The sequence below is a fragment of the Haemorhous mexicanus genome, chromosome 1 (genome assembly GCF_027477595.1).
Source record: "Haemorhous mexicanus isolate bHaeMex1 chromosome 1, bHaeMex1.pri, whole genome shotgun sequence".
Lineage (NCBI taxonomy): Eukaryota > Metazoa > Chordata > Aves > Passeriformes > Fringillidae > Haemorhous > Haemorhous mexicanus.
The window spans coordinates 136,852,022-136,875,175 of NC_082341.1; the positions used below are offsets into that span (position 1 = coordinate 136,852,022).

Consider the following 23,154-nt stretch of genomic DNA (forward strand, 5'->3'; position numbering starts at 1 on the left):
AACTTTGTCAGTCTGCACATGAACCAGTTGCTGCCCATAATCAAATTCTTCTTGAAGTAATCCAGTGATATACTCTGAGCTATCTGAATTTTGTAGCTATCAAAGTAACTTTTTTATTGTTACCGAGCAACATGTATTAACCAGAGTGCACCCCATCTGATGTTTAGCAGATGTTACGTTGTTGCTGGAACCTCTTTGGTCCAGTAATGGAAGAATATGTTTTTGTTTTGTTGCTTTGGTGTTTAATTTTATTGAGGTTTTCTTTATACATGCATAATCTGTGTGTACATATGTGGACATGCATATAAAATCAAATGCTTAGGGCAAGGAAAAAAAAAGAAAAATGGAGAATGGTTTCATTTAATTAAAAAAATACTGTTCGAAGGACATTACAGGGAGAGGACAGGGACAGCAGTGGGACACCATGTGAGAGAGAATGAGAGTGGGAAGGGAGGAACCACTACATGTGGTTCCATGCTCTGCTTTCCTGATACCCCACTGAAATCTGGCGGGGAGAGACTTTCTGTGGTAAGTCCATCCCTCACAGTGCTCCTGCCAAGAACTCTGTCAGAACACAAGAAGCCACAGGGGCACAGGAAGATGTGCTTTGCACAGTTTCTGGTGTGAGGAGTGCCCTGAGCCTCATGTGTGTGTCACCACTCGCTGTTGCTGGGTTTTGAGGTTGCTCAGGCTTTGGTCTATGTGTTTTTCCTTTGCTCACACATGCTGCACAGATCTGGGTCCCCACGCAAGGGTGGTAGGACCAGCCATTCCTCAGTGAAAGGAGTAAGGTTATAGTTTATTTTGTAATTTGTGGGCATGGCCACTGCACATGAATGAGTTATGGCAGTGAGTTGTAATTCAAGATAAGGAATTACAGAGGAAGAGAAGATCATTTGGTATATTTTTTGCAGGTAGAACAACAAGACTTGCAAAAGGATTTGAGATCTTCACAGAGAAGTTCAGAGCATGCCTCAAATGCCAGAGTAACAGAAAGCGTGGAATTACTAAAAACTGGCTAATTAAGCTATAGATTATTTGGGGCATTACATAAATATTCTTATATAACACAGTCACAGCAGTTTCCATTCTGTTTCCTTGTCCTTGGAGCCTAATTCTAGCCGAGCAGTGCCTGGAGCATACCACAGGTCCTTTGGAGTAGGCTCTTATTATTACCTTATAACTTTGCTCAAGTAAATTGCAGTAAATAATTTACTAGTTCTAGGACTTAGGTGGATTACATTTTATAAGGCAATAACTTCTGTTCTGAAAGTGCAGTTGTTGTGGATGACCTCAATAGATAGGGTGAAGGAGGTCACAGGATAGTATAATATTGTAACTTAGCACAACACCAAGTATTGTTTTACGCCTTCAAATGCATCCCAGTTGCACAAAAGACTGGACACACAATCCCAATTGTGTAATGTGGTGTTGAGATATTATTTTAGTCAAGCAGCAGGAGCAGCTGGTAAGTGGTAATGAATTGAAAATTGTATCGTTTCAATGGCATGGCATTAAGGAAAAAGCTTTGTGGCCTTTGTGGTACCAAAGGTGAATGTTCAGCTGCACACTCAGCTTCAGTGAATGACCTCAATTAAAACCAGGCATCACTTCAAAGACAGACCAGCATTTTCTGTGGAAATACTATACATTTGTCAAAAGGCTAGTGCTACAGATTTTGGGAGAATTCTCTTTAAGAGGAGAGGAAGGCATTTATAGGGGATGAAAGTTTCCTGAATTCCTGATCGATAGTATCCCAGGGACAAGGATCTGGGGAAATGTATGCTACTTCTCATCCTCTTCTTTTCTTTGGACAGTGACTGTGCACAAATACAATATTAGTTCTTGATGTTTAAAGTCAGCAATTTCTTTATTTATCCAGTGACAGTAACTAAAACCATCTGAAAACCAGTTAGCAGCTCCCTGCCTAGTGCACGTCACGCTGGTAAACACATGGGGCCACATACCTCGGTTGCGATTGTCCGAATCTGTGGAATTATGCCTGGATTTCCTTCCAGTTACAAAGCAGAACTTTCAAAGATGTCTAGGTTGAGGTGAAAATGCCTAGTAACCAGGGCGACACTCAATCCTACTCCTTAAATAATTGTTTTATCTTGGTATTTGCAGCTGCAGGTGCAAACTGAGACCCGACCAAGAAGCTTGCAGACTTGCTTTTCACTGGGCAAAGCACCTGGGGTCAGGCAGACTGCTGTGGCTTTGTCCAATCCTTGTACCCGTAGCAATCTCTAAATAGCTTATCTATCAAAATTACAACAACTAGAGACATGTCTGTGGTTAAGTGGCTAGCATAAACTCAAGATCAAAGAAATGTACCACCTCACATACCTGTTTACATTTAGGAAGATTTAAGTTGAAGTTCTCTGTTGATACTAAAAGCTGGGAAGGTCACGATGTCACTTGTAAAAGTTTGACCCATGCGCATTAAAGTAAAATATGATGGTTTTCACAGAAAAAGTAACAAAAAGTCTCAAAGTCTAATTCTGCTAATCTTAGTCATATATCAAAAGCTGCATTAGCTTATGAACATTTCTGGCAGTGGAAGAGGATATAAAAATGATCTATTGAATACAAACAGTTTTTATTCTCATGAAGTCAATCTTGCACTTACGTGAAAATCTCACTTCCATAGCAGCTCTAGCTGTCTAAAACTGGAAGATTTTATTCCTAGCCCAGCATTTTCAGAATTGTGACACAGAATGAGCCAAACTAAATTAACTCAGTAAAAGCATTTAGCATAAGTAGTCGAAAGAGGAAAAATAATGTTAGGTTAGGTGATCTAAATGTTTAAAAAAAAAGTTTGATCTTAATTGAAGCTAAGATAGTGTTTAGCTAATTGGTCACATGCTAAATAGCTGTATAAGAATGGGGTGCAGTCTTGAATCCAAACAATATTCAGGTCCAGTAGTAAGATTTCCTCTTATTCCGGAATATTTATCTTCACTACTTACTGGAGACTCTTGTTTTTTCAGGTGCAATTGCTGGGATTGTGGATCAGCCGATGCGGAATTTCCAGCGAGTATCTGAGGCCCAAGCTTCTGCTGGGCATAAAGCCAAAGGGGTCATCTCAGGTGTGGGGAAGGGAATCATGGGCGTCTTCACGAAGCCCATTGGAGGGGCAGCTGAGCTCGTCTCCCAGACAGGTTATGGTGAGTATCTTATTTCCAACACCTCCATGTACATTTTAAAATGCTGTTCAGACACAACCTGCTATGTCTTATTTATTCAGCTCAGTATTGTGTGACTTAGAGAAAGGTTTAGAAATGCCACAGCTAAATGCTTACAAATGCTCTGCTGCTTTTCTGAAACGCCATCGTGTTGTGCTTCTCTCTTGTGTTACTGATCAGCGATGTACAGCCACAGAAACAGAGAATGCAGAAAGCATGAAGTAATTCTTGGAATACAGTAGAATTAGTTACAGAAACATATGTGCTTGAAAAATAGTTTTTGACATAAAAGGATTAGAGCAACACTATGTCCAATTAGAGCGTTGTTTTGAGATTGCTTTGTTCTGGCAGGGAAAGAGTTGGGCTGTCTCTACACAAAGAGTGAGTTACGTTCTTGGGAGAAAGAAGTGAGTCATGCAGTAAGAGCATCCCCTTTAAACTGGAGCTTCACAAGAAGACAGTCCTGTTTTCAGATACATGGGTAACCTTAGAGCAACCAGAGGTGGAGTTTCCAGCTAGCCTGAGCACGTAATGGCACTGGTGCTTAATCCTGTCAAATTGATGGGAACAATTCTGGACAAAAAAAAAGTGTAAAAGATAAAAATAAAATATAAAAACACACTAATTTATATGTCTCCATTATCAATAAATTACTTTCAGCTTGAATATTTAAGAAGAAATGGTGGTTGGAGGGAGTTAGGGAAGAGAAGCAGGATATTGATAGAAGGACAATGTGTCAATAAATCCAACTCACATACCAGACAAACCTTGAATATTTAAGCCTTTAATCACTAGCAAATTTATGCTTGTTGTGTTGACTAAAATATGAGTAGTTCTCATACAGCTTAAGGTTAGGATGCTTCCCACAACATCCACAGCTCATTCCATCTAGTAAAAGAAATAATGAAACAATTAGAATTCTTTCAAATCAACTTTATCTTGTTTGTATGATCATAAATAATAACTGTTCTCCTGAATTATACACCCCATAGGTGTAAAACCCTTGTCAGCAAAATCAGAAGGTTTTTTCTGTCGTCGGCTGTCTCTATGTTGCCTTTGCTGCCCAGGACATTATTATTTCTAGATTTAATTCTGCTGCTGTCTTTATCAAGAAACTCATAGTGGTAGAGGGACACTTTTCATTGTAGATATGGTATATAAGACATCATGTTTTCCATGACCATGTGACAAAAAGAGTTAGCCAGGAAAAAACATAAAACTATATCAATAATAGTTGACAGTGCGTGAGAGGAAAATACACAAGAGTTCAAGTAACTCTTACCCACAACTGGATTGGAAGTGGGACTGTGCCTCTTGGGGGGGACCAAGGGGTGGAGGACCACACAGAAATAAACACATGTTCTCTCTGTCTCCATCTGTAAATAACATTTTCACTCACATAATGCTGAGAACCTCGGTAAGCCAACTGTTACAATTGGGATGCTGCTTTTAAGTATTACCATCAACATGTGTGCTAAAAATTAAAGGGTTTTTTTTCATTGCTGATGTTTTGTTTAAATTATTATCCATTGTGTAAGAGGGAATCTAAGTTATTGACACCCTTATGCCTTTGGAATCCTTAGACAAAAGAAAATCTCTTAATTTATTTGTAAAGTACATTTGTAAAAGAGTAACTTTGTACCAAACCATATAAGACTAATGCTTGCTGCATAACCTAGTCCATGTCTGTCATGTAAAAATTTTTAAAACTACTTAATTTGTGAATTTTTTTGCATCCCACGCATTCTTTCTGGTGACCATACCTCATCATTGAACGTTCACAGGCCATCTGAAATTATACATAGTGTATCATCTTCGGCTTTGGAGAGTCTCTTTAGAAACCTGCTTAACTGCTGCTTATAGTCTCCATTCTGTGCTGGCACTAAGAAGAATTCACAATAAACCAGATGCCCCAGGAGATCTCATAAATGTACATGGATCTGTGTTTAACAGCTGGATTAAGTAACTGAGCATTTAAATGCAGTATCTAGGCAAACTTGCCTTCTAATTTGTACCAATTGTGACACGTATATGAAAGTATTTTAATATTAAGCAAGAAAGCTAACAATGGTCTTGATTTTTTCTACATAAATCCTAAGTGATGTGTCTGATCCTGCCCTGAAGTGATGGCTCTCAGGAGTGTTATGTTTCTCTTGATTACAAGTGTAGAGCTGATTCACGGAACACACAGTGGGGTTTTTTTTGTTTCTTGCTAAAGCGAAATCATGGGGGTTAAGTACAAAACTCTTGAATTGTAATATTTAATGAATTATCTTGACTACAGCTTCCAGAGATGTGACATCATTTTGGATCTGCACTATTTTATGAACTGCTTTAAACAGATGACATCACTGCAACACGTAACTGCATTGTAGAAAGCAACCACTAAAAAACCTGAATTCTCTTACCCACAGGTATTTTGCATGGAGCTGGACTTTCTCAGCTTCCCAAGCAGCGCTCTCATCCAAATGATCAACAGGTTGAGCAGGCTCCAAACAGCCACGTCAAATACGTCTGGTAACGTTATTTAGACAATTGCTCATTTTTACATCCACATTGTTTATTAATAGGTTCTGGCCTCTGGTCAAGTTAACAGGAAAGGCTTCCCTAGGAAAGGCTGAGTTATGGCAGTTTGCTTAGGAACATTAAACACAAAGGTAGTGCATGGAAACCCAATCTGCAAATGATGGGCTGCTGATCTGCATCCAGCTTTGAAACTACAGAGCTGATCTTTATTTAATGGTATTCAGTGAGTTCTTACTTATTTTATCATTGCACTGAGCCCAAGAAAAATACTGCACATCTCCAGAAACAGCTGTTAGGGAAGATAGCTTTATTTTCTGCACTGAATTTCTAAGCCACTTCTCGGGGTAATTTTTCTATTATCAAGGAAATAGGATGGGAAAAAGGCTAACCTAGCACAGATATTAGGCCAGTTCTGCAGTGAGTGATTGAGGGGTTTTGATAAGTAACAATTTCACATTCATTCTTTAAATCTAAAGTCTTATATCTTTCAGTAATGGAGTTTTGGAATACACTCCCTGGCTTATTTTACTTCGTAGGTGATAGCTACAGGCTTAAGTAAAAACAGTGATCAAAATAAGCCCTGGAGGATCCAAGGCACTACACTAACTAGTTCTTTTTTGTCTTTTTTCTTTTTTTAACCTGATAATGCAGGAAAATGCTGCAATCTCTGGGAAGGCCAGAGGTTCATATGGCCTTAGATGTCATGATTGTGAGTGGATCAGGCCAGCAGCATGAAGGCTGCTTGCTGCTCACCTCAGAGGTGCTCTTTGTCGTGAGCATCAGTGAAGACACACAGCAGCAGGCCTTCCCCGTGACTGAAATCGATTGTCTGGAAGATGATCAGCAAAAAGATCTGCTGAAGGTGCAGCTAAAACAACAGAGAGTGCCTTCTGACTTGGAGGTAAAGACTTGAGTACTTTTCCATTCAAAGATGAAGTTACACTGATGCTGGTGCTTTTGGCAGTGGGAATACTCACCTTTGGGCTGGGAGGTCAGAGATTAAAGTGCCAAACCAGGAGATCTGTCCCTCATAGTTGGCTGTGTTTCCCTTTGGGTGAAAGGAATGTGTCTCCTCCCTTCTATCTTCTTATTGATCATGATATAGCATATCTATGACAAATTTTCTGAAGGAAAAAAATAGAGGAAGTCTGAGTTCTTGGTAAGCACCACTTCTTTTCTGGAAAGGTTCTCATGGCTACATAGGCACCAGGTGTTCATTGTTTGGCAAGTCAGCATTGCACCCTGTGCCTACCAAGTCCCAGCAAAAGCAGTTCCTTTCATTCTTCTGGGAATTCTGTTAACAGTTCAGTGGTGCTTGTGTTCCTTTCAGCATTCTTTTATCTTGTCTTTTCTAGCACAGTGGTCTTGTTTGGCTGTATTTACTTCCTTAGATCTTCCTTCTTCTGCAAATGCTAGGTTTAAATTGGATTAGTCCCTCTCTGAGATGGGATGTACCAAGTGTTTGCCTGTAAGAGCATAAACGCTTCATCTTCATGTTGAAAGATGTTTAAGCCCTTTGAATACTGAGGGGTTTTGGATTAATTATCTTTTTTTAATGGCAGAAGAATGTTATATTTTTACACTTTTGGGAAACAATGTTTATTGTATTAAATTCTCAAGTAGAATCATATGAGAGAGCATTTCAAAAACAAACATGCATGTCCCGGTTTTCATAAAAGTGTGCCAGGTAGTTTATAGACTGCTATACCAGAAATTTATGTTTCAAATATAAAAAAAGAACATATAAAAGCCCTGAAGTATGAGGTGTGACAAAAAGTAGGAGCACCTTCAGTCAAATCCTAACTTTGCTGAAGTCACTGAAGAGTTTTGCTGGTGATTTCAGCAAGGACTTCATCAGTGTCGTGACAGCACTTGAGTATTTCTGTGAAATCTTTCTTTAGTGCTGAATTCACTATTTATATTTATTGTCTTCCCACTAACCTCAGTCTCACAGAGAACTGTTGACTGAAGTTGCCTTCTCACACCACAGAGCTACATGAGGGATTACTTAAATTGTGAAGCAAATGGGCGAAGCTGAGCTTTTTTTGTCCCTGAGTGCTGAGTGGTTGGTGGAGGCACACATCACACTGTCAGAGTCCAGACTGTGCTGCTCAGTCCAGAGCTAGTGTCCTGGAGGGAAGAAGAAGAAAAGTTGTTTTCACTAAGGCACTGGATGCACTCAGCCTATCCTAACCCTAACCATAGCACCAGCCTAGATTTTTTTTATTGGATTGGAGTGTTGTCTTTGCATCTGGCTTTCTGAGGTGTAAGGAGAAGGCTGCTGCTTTGGGGGAAGGGCAGCTTGCTGCAAGCGGCTGATGAAGGCTGCAGAGGGTCTGCCTGTTCGGGAGAAGGGAAGGCAAGGGACAGGGAGCCTAATTCTATCCCCCACAGCTGCTACAGCTGGGAATATGTAGGATTTATGGGCAAGTGGGGCCCCTAAATGCACAGAGCAACCCTGCATGGCACATGGGGAGTCCAACGTTACCACACATGCATGCTCATAACCCTCCTCCTTTGGAGGTACTGGACCAAATGCATCATTTTTTTCTGAAGTTCTGGATGGAAATATGGGAGTCCTACTCAAGTGGTGCAGCAATGCAGCTCTAGGAGCTGTAAGCCTTGAGCCCCCAGCCTGAGTACAGCATCTCTTTTGCTGATACAGCTCTTGAGAATGCAGTGAAAATGTATGCCATGGGAAAAGTGCCTGTGTCCCCGGTGGAGCCAAGTCAGTGATGGCAAGACAGCAAAAGTTGGGTGATGTAGAATACAGACCTGGCAAAACATTCCTTCAGAATGCAGATACTGATACTGAAATTCTTGTAAAAATTTAAAGAAATGTGCTGTGAGGAAGAGCAGTTGAAAGAAACTGAGAATAAAACATTTTGAATCTTTTTATGTTAAGGCAGCTAAGGCAGCTACACAGTACAAGATTCCAAAAAGCTTCATACACAGTTTTTGTAATTACTTGGAGTGTTTTGTAATTAATATTTGCTATGGGTTTTTTAGTGGATTGGGAGATCTCGTACTTGGAGATTTCCTTTCTGCAGCTGAATTTGTGGTCTGGGTGTCACGTGCAGCACTGGTGCTGATGGGAGCCAGAGCTTCCCTTCAGCTTCCTGGCAAGAGCTTCTACAAAGTCTTCAGATGTGATTAGGAAAAGGAACCTTAGGAGGAACAAGTTGTGACTTGCAGATGAGCGGCCTCAAAGCTGCAGAGTGATGCCTAAATAGGCAGAACTCCTCAGTATTAATAGTAGGCCATTGTGTTGCACTGAAGGTGTCCTCAGCTGAAGTGCAGACATGTCTGTGCACGATGGCATTTGCAAAGATGGCCTCAGTTTTTAGCTGGAAAATGCCCAATCAGGTCAATCAAAATGTTATTTCAAGTTTAGCAGAACAGAGCTAATGTTACCAATATAAGTTATGTCTATTTTTCTGATTAGTTTAGTCAAAGATGCTAGAAATAATATAAGAAATTGCAACATTTAATTTCAAGGCTATAAAAATCCACTTTTTTGCATTACTGCTCTCAAAAACAATTGCCAAAAGTTTTGTTTCAGCTCTGCCCAAAACAGTTTCTCTCATTCCCTCTCCTCAACTTCTTGGAACAGTTAAGAAACAAAACATGAGTTGTTCTACAGCTGTAATCACCAGAGATGTTATAGAGCATATTTTGACTCTTTCAGCAATAGGTTTGCCTGATGCCTTGTTCGCCTCCACATATATAACTTAATCCATCTGGATAGGAATAGCCTGGATGGATTCTTAAAAACTCTGGCACTGACAAGTTTGTTATTGAAAGGGAAGCATTAATTGTATTTGGATTATATTCCAAAGTAATTGAGACACTGCTTGTTTCCAGACAGATGTCAAACTCAAAAGTCCTGCTCTTCCAGCTGCTCTTGGTATAGCTCATAACATCAAGAAGACAAGAAAAAATTGAAGGGCCCTGGAATTTCAGATATTCCAGATTTTTTTTTTTTAATTGTCCTATGTGTTATCATCTTTCAAGCTCAAAACCAATCTTTGGATTTCTCAAAGCAATGGAAAAAAATCCTAAAGAGCTGGATCTCCTTAGTCAGTGTGCACAGAGGAGTAGATCAGTGCTACACCCATATGGACTGCACAGCACAGGTGTTGTAGCTGCTGTAGAGTTAGAATTGCTGAAGGCTTATTCATTATAAACCACAATGGGAGAAATTTTAGAAAAATACTGAAGTTCTTAACCCAGAAGTATGGCCTTGTAGTATGAAGGGACTTGATAACTCTAATGTTCCTCTAGGAGGTGCATTAAGCAAGCCTCTATCAAGTTTTGAATCCTTGAGTGATCTGAATATTAACATGATAAATGTTCAAAGCAGCAAGTGAGGTACTTAGTGACAATCTTAGGTCCCATTTAGGAAAAAATGTAGAATAACATCAATTCCAAATTTTTCTTGTCTTGAAAATATAAGCCAAACTGAAACTGGCTGCAGAAGCAGACACTTAGTTACAGATGAAGTCATCTAAAAGCAAGCAGGGTCCCAGTCACTTTGGAAGACCATCCAACCATAGTTCATATTTCCTCCTGAATAATTATGCTGTATCTGTGGAAAGTGGCCTGGGGCTTAATGAAGAATGGGTTCACAAAAGTAGATGAGTAGGATACCAGCACCATTTCCATCTCCTTTGGCAAGCAGGATCTTCTGGTCAATGTGGAGGCAGAACCCAGCTGTCCCTGGGCTTACCTCCCTAGGAGAAATCAGGAAAAGGTGTGAAGCCACCTACATGCAAGATTTACCCTGTAACTTAAAATCCAGTTTACACAGATGGTACTTCAGTATATTTCTCTCCTTTCAACTGCTGAAACAGACTGACTGCTGAGATACTCTCACTGAGCCACCAGACCAAAGTCAAGGTTCAGACACCATTCTCTGCCGTTAGTGGGGAGTCTGCTGCAGCAGTCTGACTTCTGATTTCTCCCTGCCTTAAGGTTGTTCATGGAAACAACCCCTTCCTCTGCCCATTTCATCATTTCCACTGTTTCTAGGCATAGGCTTCAACCTTAAACTTCTGAGCTTGTTCATGAGCCTGCTTCCTTTAGCAATTTTGTGATGATTGAAAACAGGAGTGTTTCTACTCGCTGAACAGCAAATCTATCTCCAAAGGCATAGTAAAAAAAACAGAGGGGACTTTTTTTCATGTGAATGTGACACCTATCACTATTTATCAATCATATTAATTCTTTCTTCAAATAAGCAGCAGATATTTAAATGAGTCTTGCAGTCCAGAGACATGACAAGATATTGATTGTGGATGTTAAATTGAATCTAATGGCACTGTTTGAAAATATCATTCTAGCTAGCAAGACCTGTAAAACTCCCTGAAAGTAGGGAGAAGATAGCAGTCTTTAAATCCTTAGCATGATGTCCAGCAAGGAAATTTTAAATCCTACAGAAATTAAACTGGTCAGCAATTTTCCAAGTGTAAAATAAGGAAGCATCAAACCCTAGCCCTATTATAGCTGCTGCCTCTTTCTTCATTGTAATATTTTGGAAGTAACTTCTATTTTGAATGACTTAGCTTGTCATACTACTGTAGTATCCATGGTGGGATTTCTGAAATACAGTTTTTTTGAGACCATGCAACCAGTTTGATGCCTGCTTGTTTGCCTTCCCTTCTCAAGCTAGTCATAGTCATTTTCAACTTCTTCAAAAATAAGTGCACAGCAGATTTATCTTCCAAAGCAAGGTTTGCCCATAGCTTTTCTGGATAATAGTTTATCTGGCTGCAACCATATGACAGATTACAGTTTTTGCTTTACTGTATTTTTCCCACTAGGGTAGGTCACTTGCATTCTTCTTGCTAGGATCTTAAACAATCTCTACCTATTTCAGCCTGCAAAACACAGATCCCTTAATGTCTTCTCCAGAAACAAAATACCCAGATCATCTTTAGTAAAACCCTTTTGTTTAGAAAAATGTCCTTGCATGGATGGGTTTTGTTGCCAGAAGCAGATGGATATATCCTGCCATAGAACATTCACCTGGAAAGTAGTTTCTAGTCTTCATTTTAAATTAAGTTAAAGACTAAAATATTTTAACTAAATAGAATTTCTGTATGATAAGCTTTGCCAAGAGCTACTGACATTTTTCTAAAAGGGATTTCAATGCCTTTGCTGTATACAAGGATTTGATCTGTTGTAAAGTTCTCAAAAGATACTGCCTAAATTTTTTGGGGCAGAGTTAGAGCTTCTCAGAAGTCCAAAACAGCAGAGGAGAGGAATAATTTTACCCAAGGACTCAACTATGGGAGAACATTCATGATTTTAAAAATCCTTTAAACTATTTTAAGATTTCAGGCAGGAAGATTTTTATCAGAGAAATGTGGAAGTTTTTGTCCTCGCTGCTCAGCTGAGTTACTGTCAAACACTCAGTAACTATTGTATCTTATATGATTCCAGGCCGAGGGCGCCAGAGAGAGGCTGTCAGAGCAGCAGTACAACCGCCTGGTGGAGTACATCACAAAGGCCTCCTGTCACCTGGCCCCCAGCACCGCCGCAGCGCCAGCCCCGCAAACCGTGGCTGCTGAACAGCCCCTGACTATAACAAAAACCTACCAGTATGTAGTTGATCCAAATTTTGCCCAGGTATTCATTAGCAAATTCACCATGGTGAAAAATAAAGCCTTGAGGAAAGGATTTAATTAGTAGTTATTTCTGGTGCATGTAGTAAGGCTGTAGGAGTTTGAAAGCAATGCTTTCTCTGCAGTAACCCACATCAAGTAGAGATGCATGTAATTTCTGAGGAGGTAGAAATTGATAACAAAGCCCAATAGCTTTTCTAATCTTGACAACATTCCTGCTTCCTAGCCAAAATACTAGCGCTGGAAGGAAAGTGTTCTGGCAAACGAATAAAGTGAGAAGGAACAGCCTTGGACTACAGATTAATGAAAATCCTTTTTCTTTTCAAAAATTAGAGAATGGGGAAAAATTACGTGCATACGGATGTTCTTACCACACACAGAAATGTGTATCAATACCTCTATATCTTATTTTAGGGTCTGCCAGTTTCTGTTATAAACCAGGTTTATAACTCAGCTGTAAAAACTTGCTCAAGGCTGAGCCTTTCCCCACACCCACACTCCCTCAACATGTTCGTCCTGAGGCAAAACATTTTCCCCCACTAAATCTGAAAAGCCCAGTGTGGCTGGTTTAAGTTACTAGTGACAGCTGGGTTTTAGCACCACTTTAACCTTAAAATAGCTTCCTTTATTTGACTGAAGTTCTGCAGGACATTAGTCCATAATGTAAACTAGTGCCTTTGTGTGGTTTGGAGAACAAAACATGAACTACAACATGACTTTATTTTTAAAACTGTCTGTATACAGAAACTTTATTTTATCCACCATCAAATTTTCAGAAGTACTTTCAATGTATGTATGACCATGCGTTGTCTGCTCATTAACTGGAAGCCAGTAACATGCAGTTCAAAAATTGAAGAAACAGAGCTGTGTCCTTAAAATCTCCAAGCTCAATGTAACCCAGATGTGCAGGTGCTAAGTACACCTTGTGGGGTCTTGCTTATTTCTGATCTGCCACCACTACATTGTATGTGCTCCCTTCAGCCCTAATTCATTTTATGCTTATCATCTCCAAACTGATAAAAATAGGAATATTTAGAAATGTGGCCTTTCAAATATGTACTAAGAAAAGTGAGAATTTTTTTTAAGTTGATTGAAAACTATGGACCCACAGGCACCAATTACAATAACAGTTAATGATGCCATCACAATACACTTACAAATATAGGTTAAACACCTGCATTTCTTGTAGTAGACAAGAAATCAGTCTCTGGGCACAGTTAGATGACTTTACACACCAAATTTGGCTATGGCAGTTTCATTTTGAAACCAAAAACTTACTTGGTTTCCTTCTATGTGTGTTAACTTTTCTCTCCTGTTCTGTATGCTTACCAAAATGAATTATGTCTGGAGATTCCTGAACACGGCTAGAATTGGAGTCAAAAACTGGAATAAATTGTGATCGCCATTTGGAGCATATGCTTTATAGTTAATAACTTCTATGCATACTTGATATGACCAAATGCACAGTAAATAAGAATGTAGTAACTGCAGTGTTTTTCTCTTGAGTTCTGTTTTGTTAAAAGGTATTCCTAAAGCTGTGTCTCTCATCTACTGAGAATAAAGGAGGCTGGGGTCTGCATTGTCCTTTTCTGACTGTGAAATAAGTTATCAACATTTCATCCAATGATTTAATAACTTAGTCATTAAATAGTCATTGTTTAAATAACCCTGTTTAAAAATGTATATGTATATACACACGTGCTTCATTCCTCAGTATTTTATGGAAGTTGTTTAATACTTCTAATTTTGCATATTGATGGATAAATTGTAATATAATTAAATTGTTTAAAGATAATAAAGCTATTCCTGTAATACTTCTTCTGGTGAGCTGTTTATTCATTTGGTTACAAGGTGCAGGACAATGACAAGACTGATGTACAAGCTTCATGAGGGCCCCATTAGATCCAGTTGGTCACTGGACTTTGTAGTGTACCAGAAAATGCAATAGATCATGACAATACTTTGGAAGTAAAAACTGGTGACTAGCTTGCCAAAAACGTGTGCTGAAAAGTTTTATGCTTTTGTGACTAACTGAATCAAAACAGCACTGTACTCACTATTTCAATTAGACTAATCTGTTCCTTATTTATGGAGTACACAGACAAGCCAAGGGGATGCAAACACACCTGTATAAAATGAGGAACAGCAGTTTCATTTCTAAACGTTTGTAGATTTCAGCCATTTTTTTAAGACTCATTTGTGTTTTTCCTGAATTACATTCTCCTGGAATAAACACTTGCTTAAGTTACACTTTTCTTCAGTGAATAGAGCTGCATCTTTACTGCATTAGGCAGGTTCTTTCTCCCCCTTCTGACCACATGTATGGAAACGAGTGGGGACGGCACATAAATCAACCTCTCCTACATATGAGCTGTGTGAACTGTGAAAACAAAGTTGTCCAAAGAGCAGCTGCCTGTACTTAGCTGCTAAAGCAGTGCAATGTGTACTCTTAAAACATGCCTACTCTCATAACGCTCTTTAGACCTAGAGAGCTCACAACTTCAAACCTATCTTTTTAGTTTGCTTCCAGAACCATCAGTCACTCCTCAAACACTCCAGAATAAAGTAAGCTAGCCAAAAAATTTGAAGCCATAGTCAGGCAAGACCTTTCCCAAAGCAGTTCAGGTCAAATAATTCCTTTTTATATATCATTTCATACATAAATATAGCAAAAACCTTCAGACACTTGGGATAATCTCCAAGAGCAGCCAAGCATGTTTTTCAGCTCTGCATCTCCTAGAAAAAGAATGCCCTGTAACAAGCAACTGATTAGGGTCTAACTCGCAGGTCTTGTACTATGTTATGTCCCACTCCAATCCTTTGTATGATAGAATTAGCTGAACTCTTGCTGGCAAAAGAAAAAGATTTTAAAAAAGGAAGGAAAAAAAAAAAAAAGGAAAACCGGTGGGTTGGTGCTGATTTCAGACAAGCAGGTTAGGTATCCAGCTTTGCACTCCCTTCCTACTCCAGAGGAAAGGAGGCTGTGGGTTGGTTGGCATTGCCTGCTTAAGGGAAGTACTTGCCTTGCATTCAGTGTGAACCCAGACTGCATCCAGAAAGCAACAATTGCAGCCTGCAGACTCTCAAAGCATAGCCACAGAAGTTAGAACTCAGCTTCCTTTGTTAAATACATTTAGCCAGAGACATCCCTGAGCTCGCTGTATCTGTCAAAAACTGCCTTCAGTCACAAAACTCTCATTTCTTTAAATCACAGGAGCTGGTAGCTGAAGGAACACAGACTGAAATAACTGCTGCTGGCTACAACAATTTAAAAGAAACTTAAGAATTTAACAGTAAATTAATTCATAGCAACTGTGAAGAATACGGGGCCTAGACCAACAAGGGAAGTCATGTCTATTAACCTCACACCTGGCAGTAGCAAGTTTCTTTGCCTCTGAAGCTGTCAGTAAGACTGAAGACCCCTGGCTATTTAAACCTGCAGACAGGCCTGAGAAAATGTTAGTCAGTACTTAATGGCATACACTGTTTATACTATACATTGGGAAGATAAATGGGTATCATTTGCTATTGTTAAGCTCTGGTTTACATTTATAGGAGCTGGGGTATTTTGATTACTATATGGTTTCCCCAGCGTCACTAATGTCGAATTCTTTCTTTGCTTAAAGGAAGCACTGTCTGCATGAGAAGTTTAAAGAAAATCCCATGTTGCTCTATAAAATGTTCTGGATCACATATATTACTTATGTGCTTTCATTAGTCCAAATGTTGTTCAAGGATACCTATTAAGTGTTAAGTAGTTAATGATCCATGTAAAATAATAAGAGTATTCCAAACAGGATTTGAACTGAAGACCTCCAAATACAACACAGATGGCCTAATTTGTCATGCTGCTTCATACAAAGACTTCCTTCCTTTCATGCAGTCAGCTTTTGCCTGTTCTCCTAAGTATCCACATTTAGCAAACAAAAGCTGCAGTCCTAGTACCTTCTTCATCCTGAGCAACAGGCAATGACAAAGCCTGTTCTCACTGACAGGCTATCATGGCCCAAGACAGAGCATCGTGCCTCAGACTGCACAGAATGTAGCAGGGATCCAAACTACGCGTAGCTGACTACTTCCAGATATTAAAATAGATGATACATGTCTAAAAGCAGCATGCCAAGATTTCTATTACCATATTACAGTATTTACCTTGTCTGCCTATACCCCCTTCCCTCTTGTACATCAATTAGATGGGAATATGCTTGCAGTTTGGAGTCATTTTCCAATTATAATAATATACCACGTGTAAGAATGGGCATTGGCAGAGTCTGTAAGTCTTGCTTTAACAGTTTGCTGATGTAAAAAAGACAATACAGTGATGACAGCAGAAAAAGACTAAAAGGTTGGCTGGTGTATTTCCAGAATTTCTAGCCAAATTCTTTCGTCTCAAGGTCAGCTCACCTAGTGAAGCCAGAGGTAACACAGACCCCTCCAGAAATCCATCCTCTCCCTTCCTGCAACATCCATCCTCTTGCACATTCCCATAAGCAGCTGGGACAAACTAGCTGTCACTGCTTAGGGATATACTGTGCTATCAAATGTGGAATTTGACCAAAAGAGAGATGCAAATAATTTCTGGAGGAAAGATAGATTTAGTCATCTTGGGCAAGTTCTGAAGACTTTCCACCCCTCTTTCCACCCAACCAGTACCTGGGCCTTTAAGTATTTCTACATTAATGAAGAGAATTAAATGTCACTGACATATGTATTTTATTTATTGAGTTGCATTAAAGCGTGCCATGCACTGTGGTGCATTGCACTTTACACTTCAGTGAACAAATAAGATTCAGTCATCAGGTCTTCTTGAAATGAAGGGAATCTGCAAGATAAAAAAAGCCCATTAAGTTATGATGGACAAACTTCATGCTCTAAGTAAACATATTAGTATGTAAGAGAAATGTTTATGCGGTAGTTTAGTCTAGAGGAATTCCCCGTTATTTCCTGAGCTTGAAGTTTCACACACCCTTCATGTGGCAAACAGAAATGAAACATGGAACAAATCAAGAGCTGGAACAACACTGCACAGCACATCAGATTCACTATATATGCTGCACTGGTAACTGAATCAGTCTTGCTGAGGGTCTGCAGGAGAAAGGAATGCAGTTTCATACAGGAGCCAGAGAGGAAACAAGTGGTGCAGGCAGCCTACCAAGGAAGGAAGAAAACCAAATTCAAATTGCTTCTCCCCATTATACTGAACACAATCCAAGACCAGCTGTGCTCCATGACAAGAGTCTTGAAAGTGGTTAGCACCAAACTCTAAGCTTCCTCCTTTATTCCATGGCTGAGCAAACAGCAGATGCCTGATACTCCTCACACTTATACCTCACTTAATTTCCATTGTCAGTATCACCACCAGAGTCCACACCAAGCAGATGGAAAAGTGTGAATTCACAGGGAGGTGCCAAGGTGCCCCCATGCCCAGCAGGAACAAACTTGGTCTAGAGTGCCATGCTACCACCATAACTAATGAACTCCTTCCTGCCCACCCGACCCCCTCCTCAATTCTGGGGCTAAGTACTAGTTCCACAGAGAGTATTCAGTGAGGTTAAGCCACTGTATTTACTGCCACATACAGGACATACTGCAGTAAACTGGGAGATGAGAGTGTGCATGATCACTGTATCCTTTAGGTAACTACACCAAAGAAAGGCTTAAAATTCAAAATAGCTAAGATTTAAACTACTGATGCAAACAAAAATGTCTTTGATCTATTCTGGGTATTTGTCCTTTTATCACAGCCTTTACAAAACATCTGAAACACTGGCATTGTTTTCCCCTTCTTCTACTTTTGTATTTATGTGCAGGCACAAAAAAAAAAACCCAACCTCTTTCTACTATGAAAGACTCAAAAAGTATCTGTTCTTATATAAACAGGCTAAGGAATAAGAAACATCATCAATTCAAACAAAATCACAAAAGACAATTTCTCTCCCATGTTTTCTTTTGAGCCAGTACAATTAAGAAATGGAAAAATTGTTTAGGAAACATTTAATTTTAACAGGTGCACATAATGTGCAACTTTTTTTTAAGCTGCCAGTGGGAACACAGGCTGAGAGTGGAGCTCTATTTGTACAGAAATAAATCCCGCTCATGATTTGAATTAAATATTCAACATGCCTCCTTGTTGACAGTGTTTGTTCCAAATGATTTTACCACCAGATGGCCCTTTAGAATACACTGATGAAGGCCACCTGACTAAAGGATGCAATAGCTAAAGAACAGCAGTATCCCACTCTCACAAAACAAAAAAACCCAAAACACTACCAAAAGCTGAGAGTGACACAAGGACCTTTTACCCTTTTTTTTCTCATTTTTTAGAAGAGATGGAGCTCTGAGCTTTTTTACAAAATTGTGCTAAGCAGAAATCAGATAGTTCCAGATTGTCATAGAACAGAATTCAGTGTTCATAGTGTTAAGTACGAATCTTTTATTCGATCTTGCTTGTTCATGCAAACAAGCTGAGAAAATCCAGCTGGCCAGGATAATTAAAGCCACAGATTATCACGTAATGATCACAGTATGAAAACATTCCAAAAGAATGAAAAACTATCATTCTAGATTAGTCTGAAGTCATTTTAGGAGAAGCAGAGAACTCAATGTAAAAAATTTGCACCAAGAAAGGGGGAGGAACTCTATTGAGTTGTCACATAAGCTTGTGCAACTTATTGAGTGCAGTTATTAATAACTACAACACAGCTGAAATCAAGACTTTTTTCCTGGTGTTACTAGCAAGAGAGAACAAAGCTGGGTAGTTTTCCTAGAAAAGGCAGTGTCAAGCGCTTAAAAAAAGAGTACTGTGAACCAAGTTCTATTCAAGCTTCATACAATATGGCAAAAATGTGATTATTAGAACACAGAGCTGTATGCCCCTGTGATTTTATATATATATATATATATATATATACACACACACATATATATACATATATATGTGTGTGTGTGTATATATATATACATATATATATATATACATATATATATATATATACATATATATATATATATATATAGGTGTATATAGATGTACTTCCCCCCTCTCACCAACTTCAAAATACAAAATGATATGCAGAAGCTGTCTGTCTCTGTTTCTTACATTAAGATGTATGCTATGAGAGAGAATCAGCCTCTCCATTTTCTCACTCCCTGTACCACCACAAGTATGTAAGCGGAAGATACAGACAGGCCCAAGTTAAGCCGTTCAAGATGTGACAGCAGGAACATAACTGTGGAATCAGGCAAGTCTTGGAGTTTAACATTAGAGCTTTGTCTCCTCTCCGTGGTTATGTGAGGAGGGCAAAGGCCTGGCATCATCACTCTGTCTCCTGTACCCACAAGTTAAACAAATTACACAAAAGGTATTCAGGAGCTTCTATCCTGCCTTTATTCTCCAGACCCCAGTTCTCCTGTTTCTTCACATTTTTATTAACCAGAGGTCTCCTGAGTGCAATTTGTATCCTTTCTCTTTGGAAATTCATTTCGATTTGAAAAAAAAAAGGAAGATCCCTCCAAGCAGAAGCACACAATCTCACTGAAATCATCTTACTCCTATTGTAATGCAGTGCAGTTCACTACCTGAATAAGCAGATGCAGCTTACCAACACTTTCATTGTGCACTCTCAAGCACACCAGCTGCCTTCATGGCTTCAAAGTCCTTCATGGGATCATAGTTTCTATAGAAGTCTGCATAAGCTTGTTTCCTGGGTTCAGCAACTCCAAACTGGAAAGTAACACACAGAAAATTAAAGTTTGCAAAGCTTTATAAACAGATTTTTTTTTCTGTTAGTTCCATAATGTCTATCAGTAGATATTAAACTAAAAGGCCTTTAGCTCAAATTATTAAACATTCCTTTGTTCCTGTTAAAACTCACTGCTCAGGCTACCTGATCACTGGTCAGAAGAACAAATGTCTGAAGTAAAACCTTAAAAAAGGTACCATATCACACTTTCAAGATCCAAAACCACTCCATCTGTACTGATACCAGTGTCCAACACCCTCCCTGCTAATAGATTTATACATAAAACATGTCATTATGGCAAGTTTTGTACCTGTGGGCAGCTGCAAAACTCTAACTCCAGATAAAATGGCATCCTATGCTGAAGGGCTACATTTGAGCTACACTGTAAGTCAACTACATCCGGTAAAATTTTACAAGACTGCCGAGCCACTCCTACAGGTCACCAACATAAAAAGACACAATTCCAATCTCCTGGACACCCAGTCACGTAAAGCACAGGGATATACTCAAAAAGCTCCCAAATACTTGAAAAAAATTCTGAGGTGTGTTTGTACAGCAGCATCTAACATGGAACAAAGTAAATGGCTGCTGAGATCCACGTTACCTGTTCTAAATCTGGTCTGCCACCTTACCAGTGTGCTAACATGGGGGTGCCAAAAAAGGTACTGACCCAGAGACTGCTAAAAGATTATATTCTAAGTCTGACCACAAACAAGCTTGTCTACCTCTCAACAGATGTGTTAAGTACATGTGTGAGCTTATTGTTTCTGACAGACATTTGTGTCTCTGAGAAGCTGTGAAAAACCTGAAATTAACTTAATTTCTCATCACTTTTGTCAACAACTTCCTGAGCACTCAAATGCTGCCAATATATATGTATGAGTTAAAGGGGAAAACCAAGATCCAGTTCTTCCACAAGGATTCACACTGTGTTTTTTGCTTTGTGTATGAGATCCAAGAATTATTTAATAAGAGCACTCAAGAACAAGTACTGCTCTTTATCAGGAATCAAACCTGTAAGGGTGTTTTTCTGGAAACATAATGCTCCATTTCCACACGACACCTCAACAGCAAGGACAGAAAGACCACATTGGGTTTTCCCACACTGATACCTTCAGTGTGAAGGATGGGTTTTCCAAATTGCTTGAGCAAGTTTCCTGAAGTCAATCAAGAAACAAAGTAAGACTTGGTCAAATCTCCCAAGTCTCAGAAACTGTGGCAGACCAAAGCACAAAGTATCTTGGGTTAATGTGCATCAGCTGTGAGTGGTCAAGAGCTTTTTGGGACCAGGAGACTCAAGGTCAAGTTGCCAGGAATTGCGTGACCTTGAACACACAGCATGGAACATCAGAATATTCACATTTCTTCAAATGAAGATTAGGAAGATTTATTTGTGCTTTGGAAAGATGCTTACAAAAATACATTACTAAACCTTTCTGATGAACAGCTCAACCCAATCTCAACACAAAAATATTATGAATTCTTTAAATATTCCAATGAGCCCAGTTTATAACGGAATGACTACAGAGCCCACCTTGTACAAAGCTGCAGATCCCACAGACACCAGAAATGCCCCAAGGAGGTGAAACTTCATCCGCCTGGCCAAAAGGCCCCGCATCTGGGGCTTTGGCAACAGTGCAGCCGACATGGTGACTGGATTTTCTGAAGAAAGAAGAAATAAGAGAACTGTGGGAGAAGCTCTGCTTAAAATAATTTTCGGTACTACAGAAAGGTCATTCTTTTTGTATTGTGCAAGAATCGTCTTCACGATGTAAGCAACGGTGGTCCTGTGCGTTTGACCTTCCAATGAGAACATTTAAGGGACAAAATTCAAGAACAACCTATTTATGACACGATTCTAGTTTAAGTTCTTACACTCCTTACACCCAGTATTTGTGGACTCAAGGCTGGCCTTCGCTGTTCACACTAAAGCTGCGCTCCCCGCAGGCTTTTCCCTCCCAGGCCTGCTGTCCTGCTAGACATTCTAAACAGCACCGGGGACAGCTGGGACCGGCCCCGCACCGTTCCCCGCACCCAGGGTGCCCCAGCCCCGCGCTGCAGCCGCCACGGCTGGGCCCGGCTCCGCCACCCTCAGGGACGCGCAAAGGTCACAGGGCTGTCGCAGGGCTACGGCCGAACGGGGAGTGGCGGCTGGCGGCCCTAGGGATGAGGATGATAAGGCAAGTGAGAGGGAATGAGGGGAGGGAGAGGGACCGGCGGGAGCCGCGGCAAGAGCGGGGAGCGGCCTCACCTCACGGCCCACCAAGGTCCTTCCGCGCCGCCGGCCGCGCTCCCGCTGCGGCACCGCTACTCCGCATGCGCGGGGGGCAGCGGCCTACGGCGGGCGGCGCGGGTCAAACCCGGCGGGTGTGGGAACAAACCGCAGGATCGATTGGATTGGGAAAGGCCTCTGGGAGCATCGAGTCCAGCCTGGGAGCGAACAGCACCGCGCCAAACAGACCCTGGCACTCACTGAGTGCCAAGTGCAGTCTTTCCTTAAACAGCCCCAGGGACACCACCTCCCTAGGCAACACATTCCAATGCTTGTTCAATCATCCTTGCTATAAAGAAATTCCTCCTAATGTCCAACCCCAACCACCCCTGGCACGGCCTGGGGCGATGTCTTCTTGTGTTGTCACCTGTTACATGTGAGAAGAGCCCGACCCCCACCTGGCTGCAGCCTCCTCTCAGGGTCCTGTGGAGAGCGATCAGGTCACAGCCGGGCCTCCTTTGCTCCAGGCTGAACACCCCCAGCCCCATCAGCTGCTCCGCTCAGGGCTTGTGCTCCAGACCCTTCCCCAGCTCCCTCGTCCTTCTCTGGGCTCGCTCCAGCTCCTCAATGCCCTTTCTGAATGCAGGGGCCCGGAGCTGTTCGTCCCAGCTGTGGCCTCACCAGTGCCGAGCACAGCGCCCTGCCCTGCTCCTGCTGGCCACACCGTTTCTGACGCTGGCCAGGATGCCACTTGTCTTCTTGGCCACCTGGGCACACGCTGGCTCATGTTCAGGTCCCTTTTCCTGTCTTTAAGGTTCCTTCCAGCCCAAACCATTTTGTGATTCTATTGAGAGCCATGGGAG

At 40.6% G+C, this 23,154-nt stretch overlaps 2 protein-coding genes across 8 annotated transcripts in view; one reads left to right on the top strand and one right to left on the bottom strand.

The window, feature by feature from the left end:
• Positions 1-14,151, top strand: part of VPS13B (vacuolar protein sorting 13 homolog B) — a 431,824-nt gene extending 417,673 nt beyond the window's left edge. For all 6 annotated transcript variants that reach the window (XM_059864515.1, XM_059864541.1, XM_059864506.1 and 3 more), the window contains exons 59-62: positions 2,991-3,167; positions 5,600-5,702; positions 6,363-6,612; positions 12,156-14,151. In XM_059864515.1, coding sequence (XP_059720498.1) covers positions 2,991-3,167; positions 5,600-5,702; positions 6,363-6,612; positions 12,156-12,401 — 776 coding nt within the window. In that variant the 3' untranslated portion in view covers positions 12,402-14,151. The remainder of the gene's footprint in view (positions 1-2,990; positions 3,168-5,599; positions 5,703-6,362; positions 6,613-12,155) is intronic.
• Positions 14,152-17,033: 2,882 nt separating this feature from the next.
• LOC132336754 (cytochrome c oxidase subunit 6C-2) lies at positions 17,034-22,485 on the bottom strand. Of its 2 annotated transcripts, none has more exons than XM_059864576.1 (4): positions 22,331-22,485; positions 21,614-21,741; positions 19,916-20,060; positions 17,034-17,159 (listed from the first exon to the last, which is right to left on the bottom strand). In XM_059864576.1, the coding sequence occupies exons 2-3, from the start codon at positions 21,725-21,727 to the stop codon at positions 19,947-19,949; spliced, it is 228 nt and encodes a 75-aa protein (XP_059720559.1). In that variant the 5' UTR covers positions 21,728-21,741; positions 22,331-22,485; the 3' UTR covers positions 17,034-17,159; positions 19,916-19,946. The 2 variants fall into 2 exon arrangements, with proteins under 2 accessions (XP_059720559.1, XP_059720549.1); XM_059864566.1 differs by having other exon boundaries at positions 19,939-20,060; positions 22,331-22,484.
• Between the last annotated feature and the right edge of the window lie 669 nt (positions 22,486-23,154).

What these genes read in the sequence shown, in the direction of transcription:
- LOC132336754 (XM_059864576.1), bottom strand. Translation starts at nt 21,727, where the DNA reads ATGTCGGCTGCACTGTTGCCAAAGCCCCAGATGCGGGGCCTTTTGGCC. An exon ending in GATCTGCAGCTTTGTACAAG is followed by an intron (nt 20,061 to 21,613) that starts GTGGGCTCTGTA and finishes GTTACTTTCCAG; the next exon opens with TTTGGAGTTGCTGAACCCAG.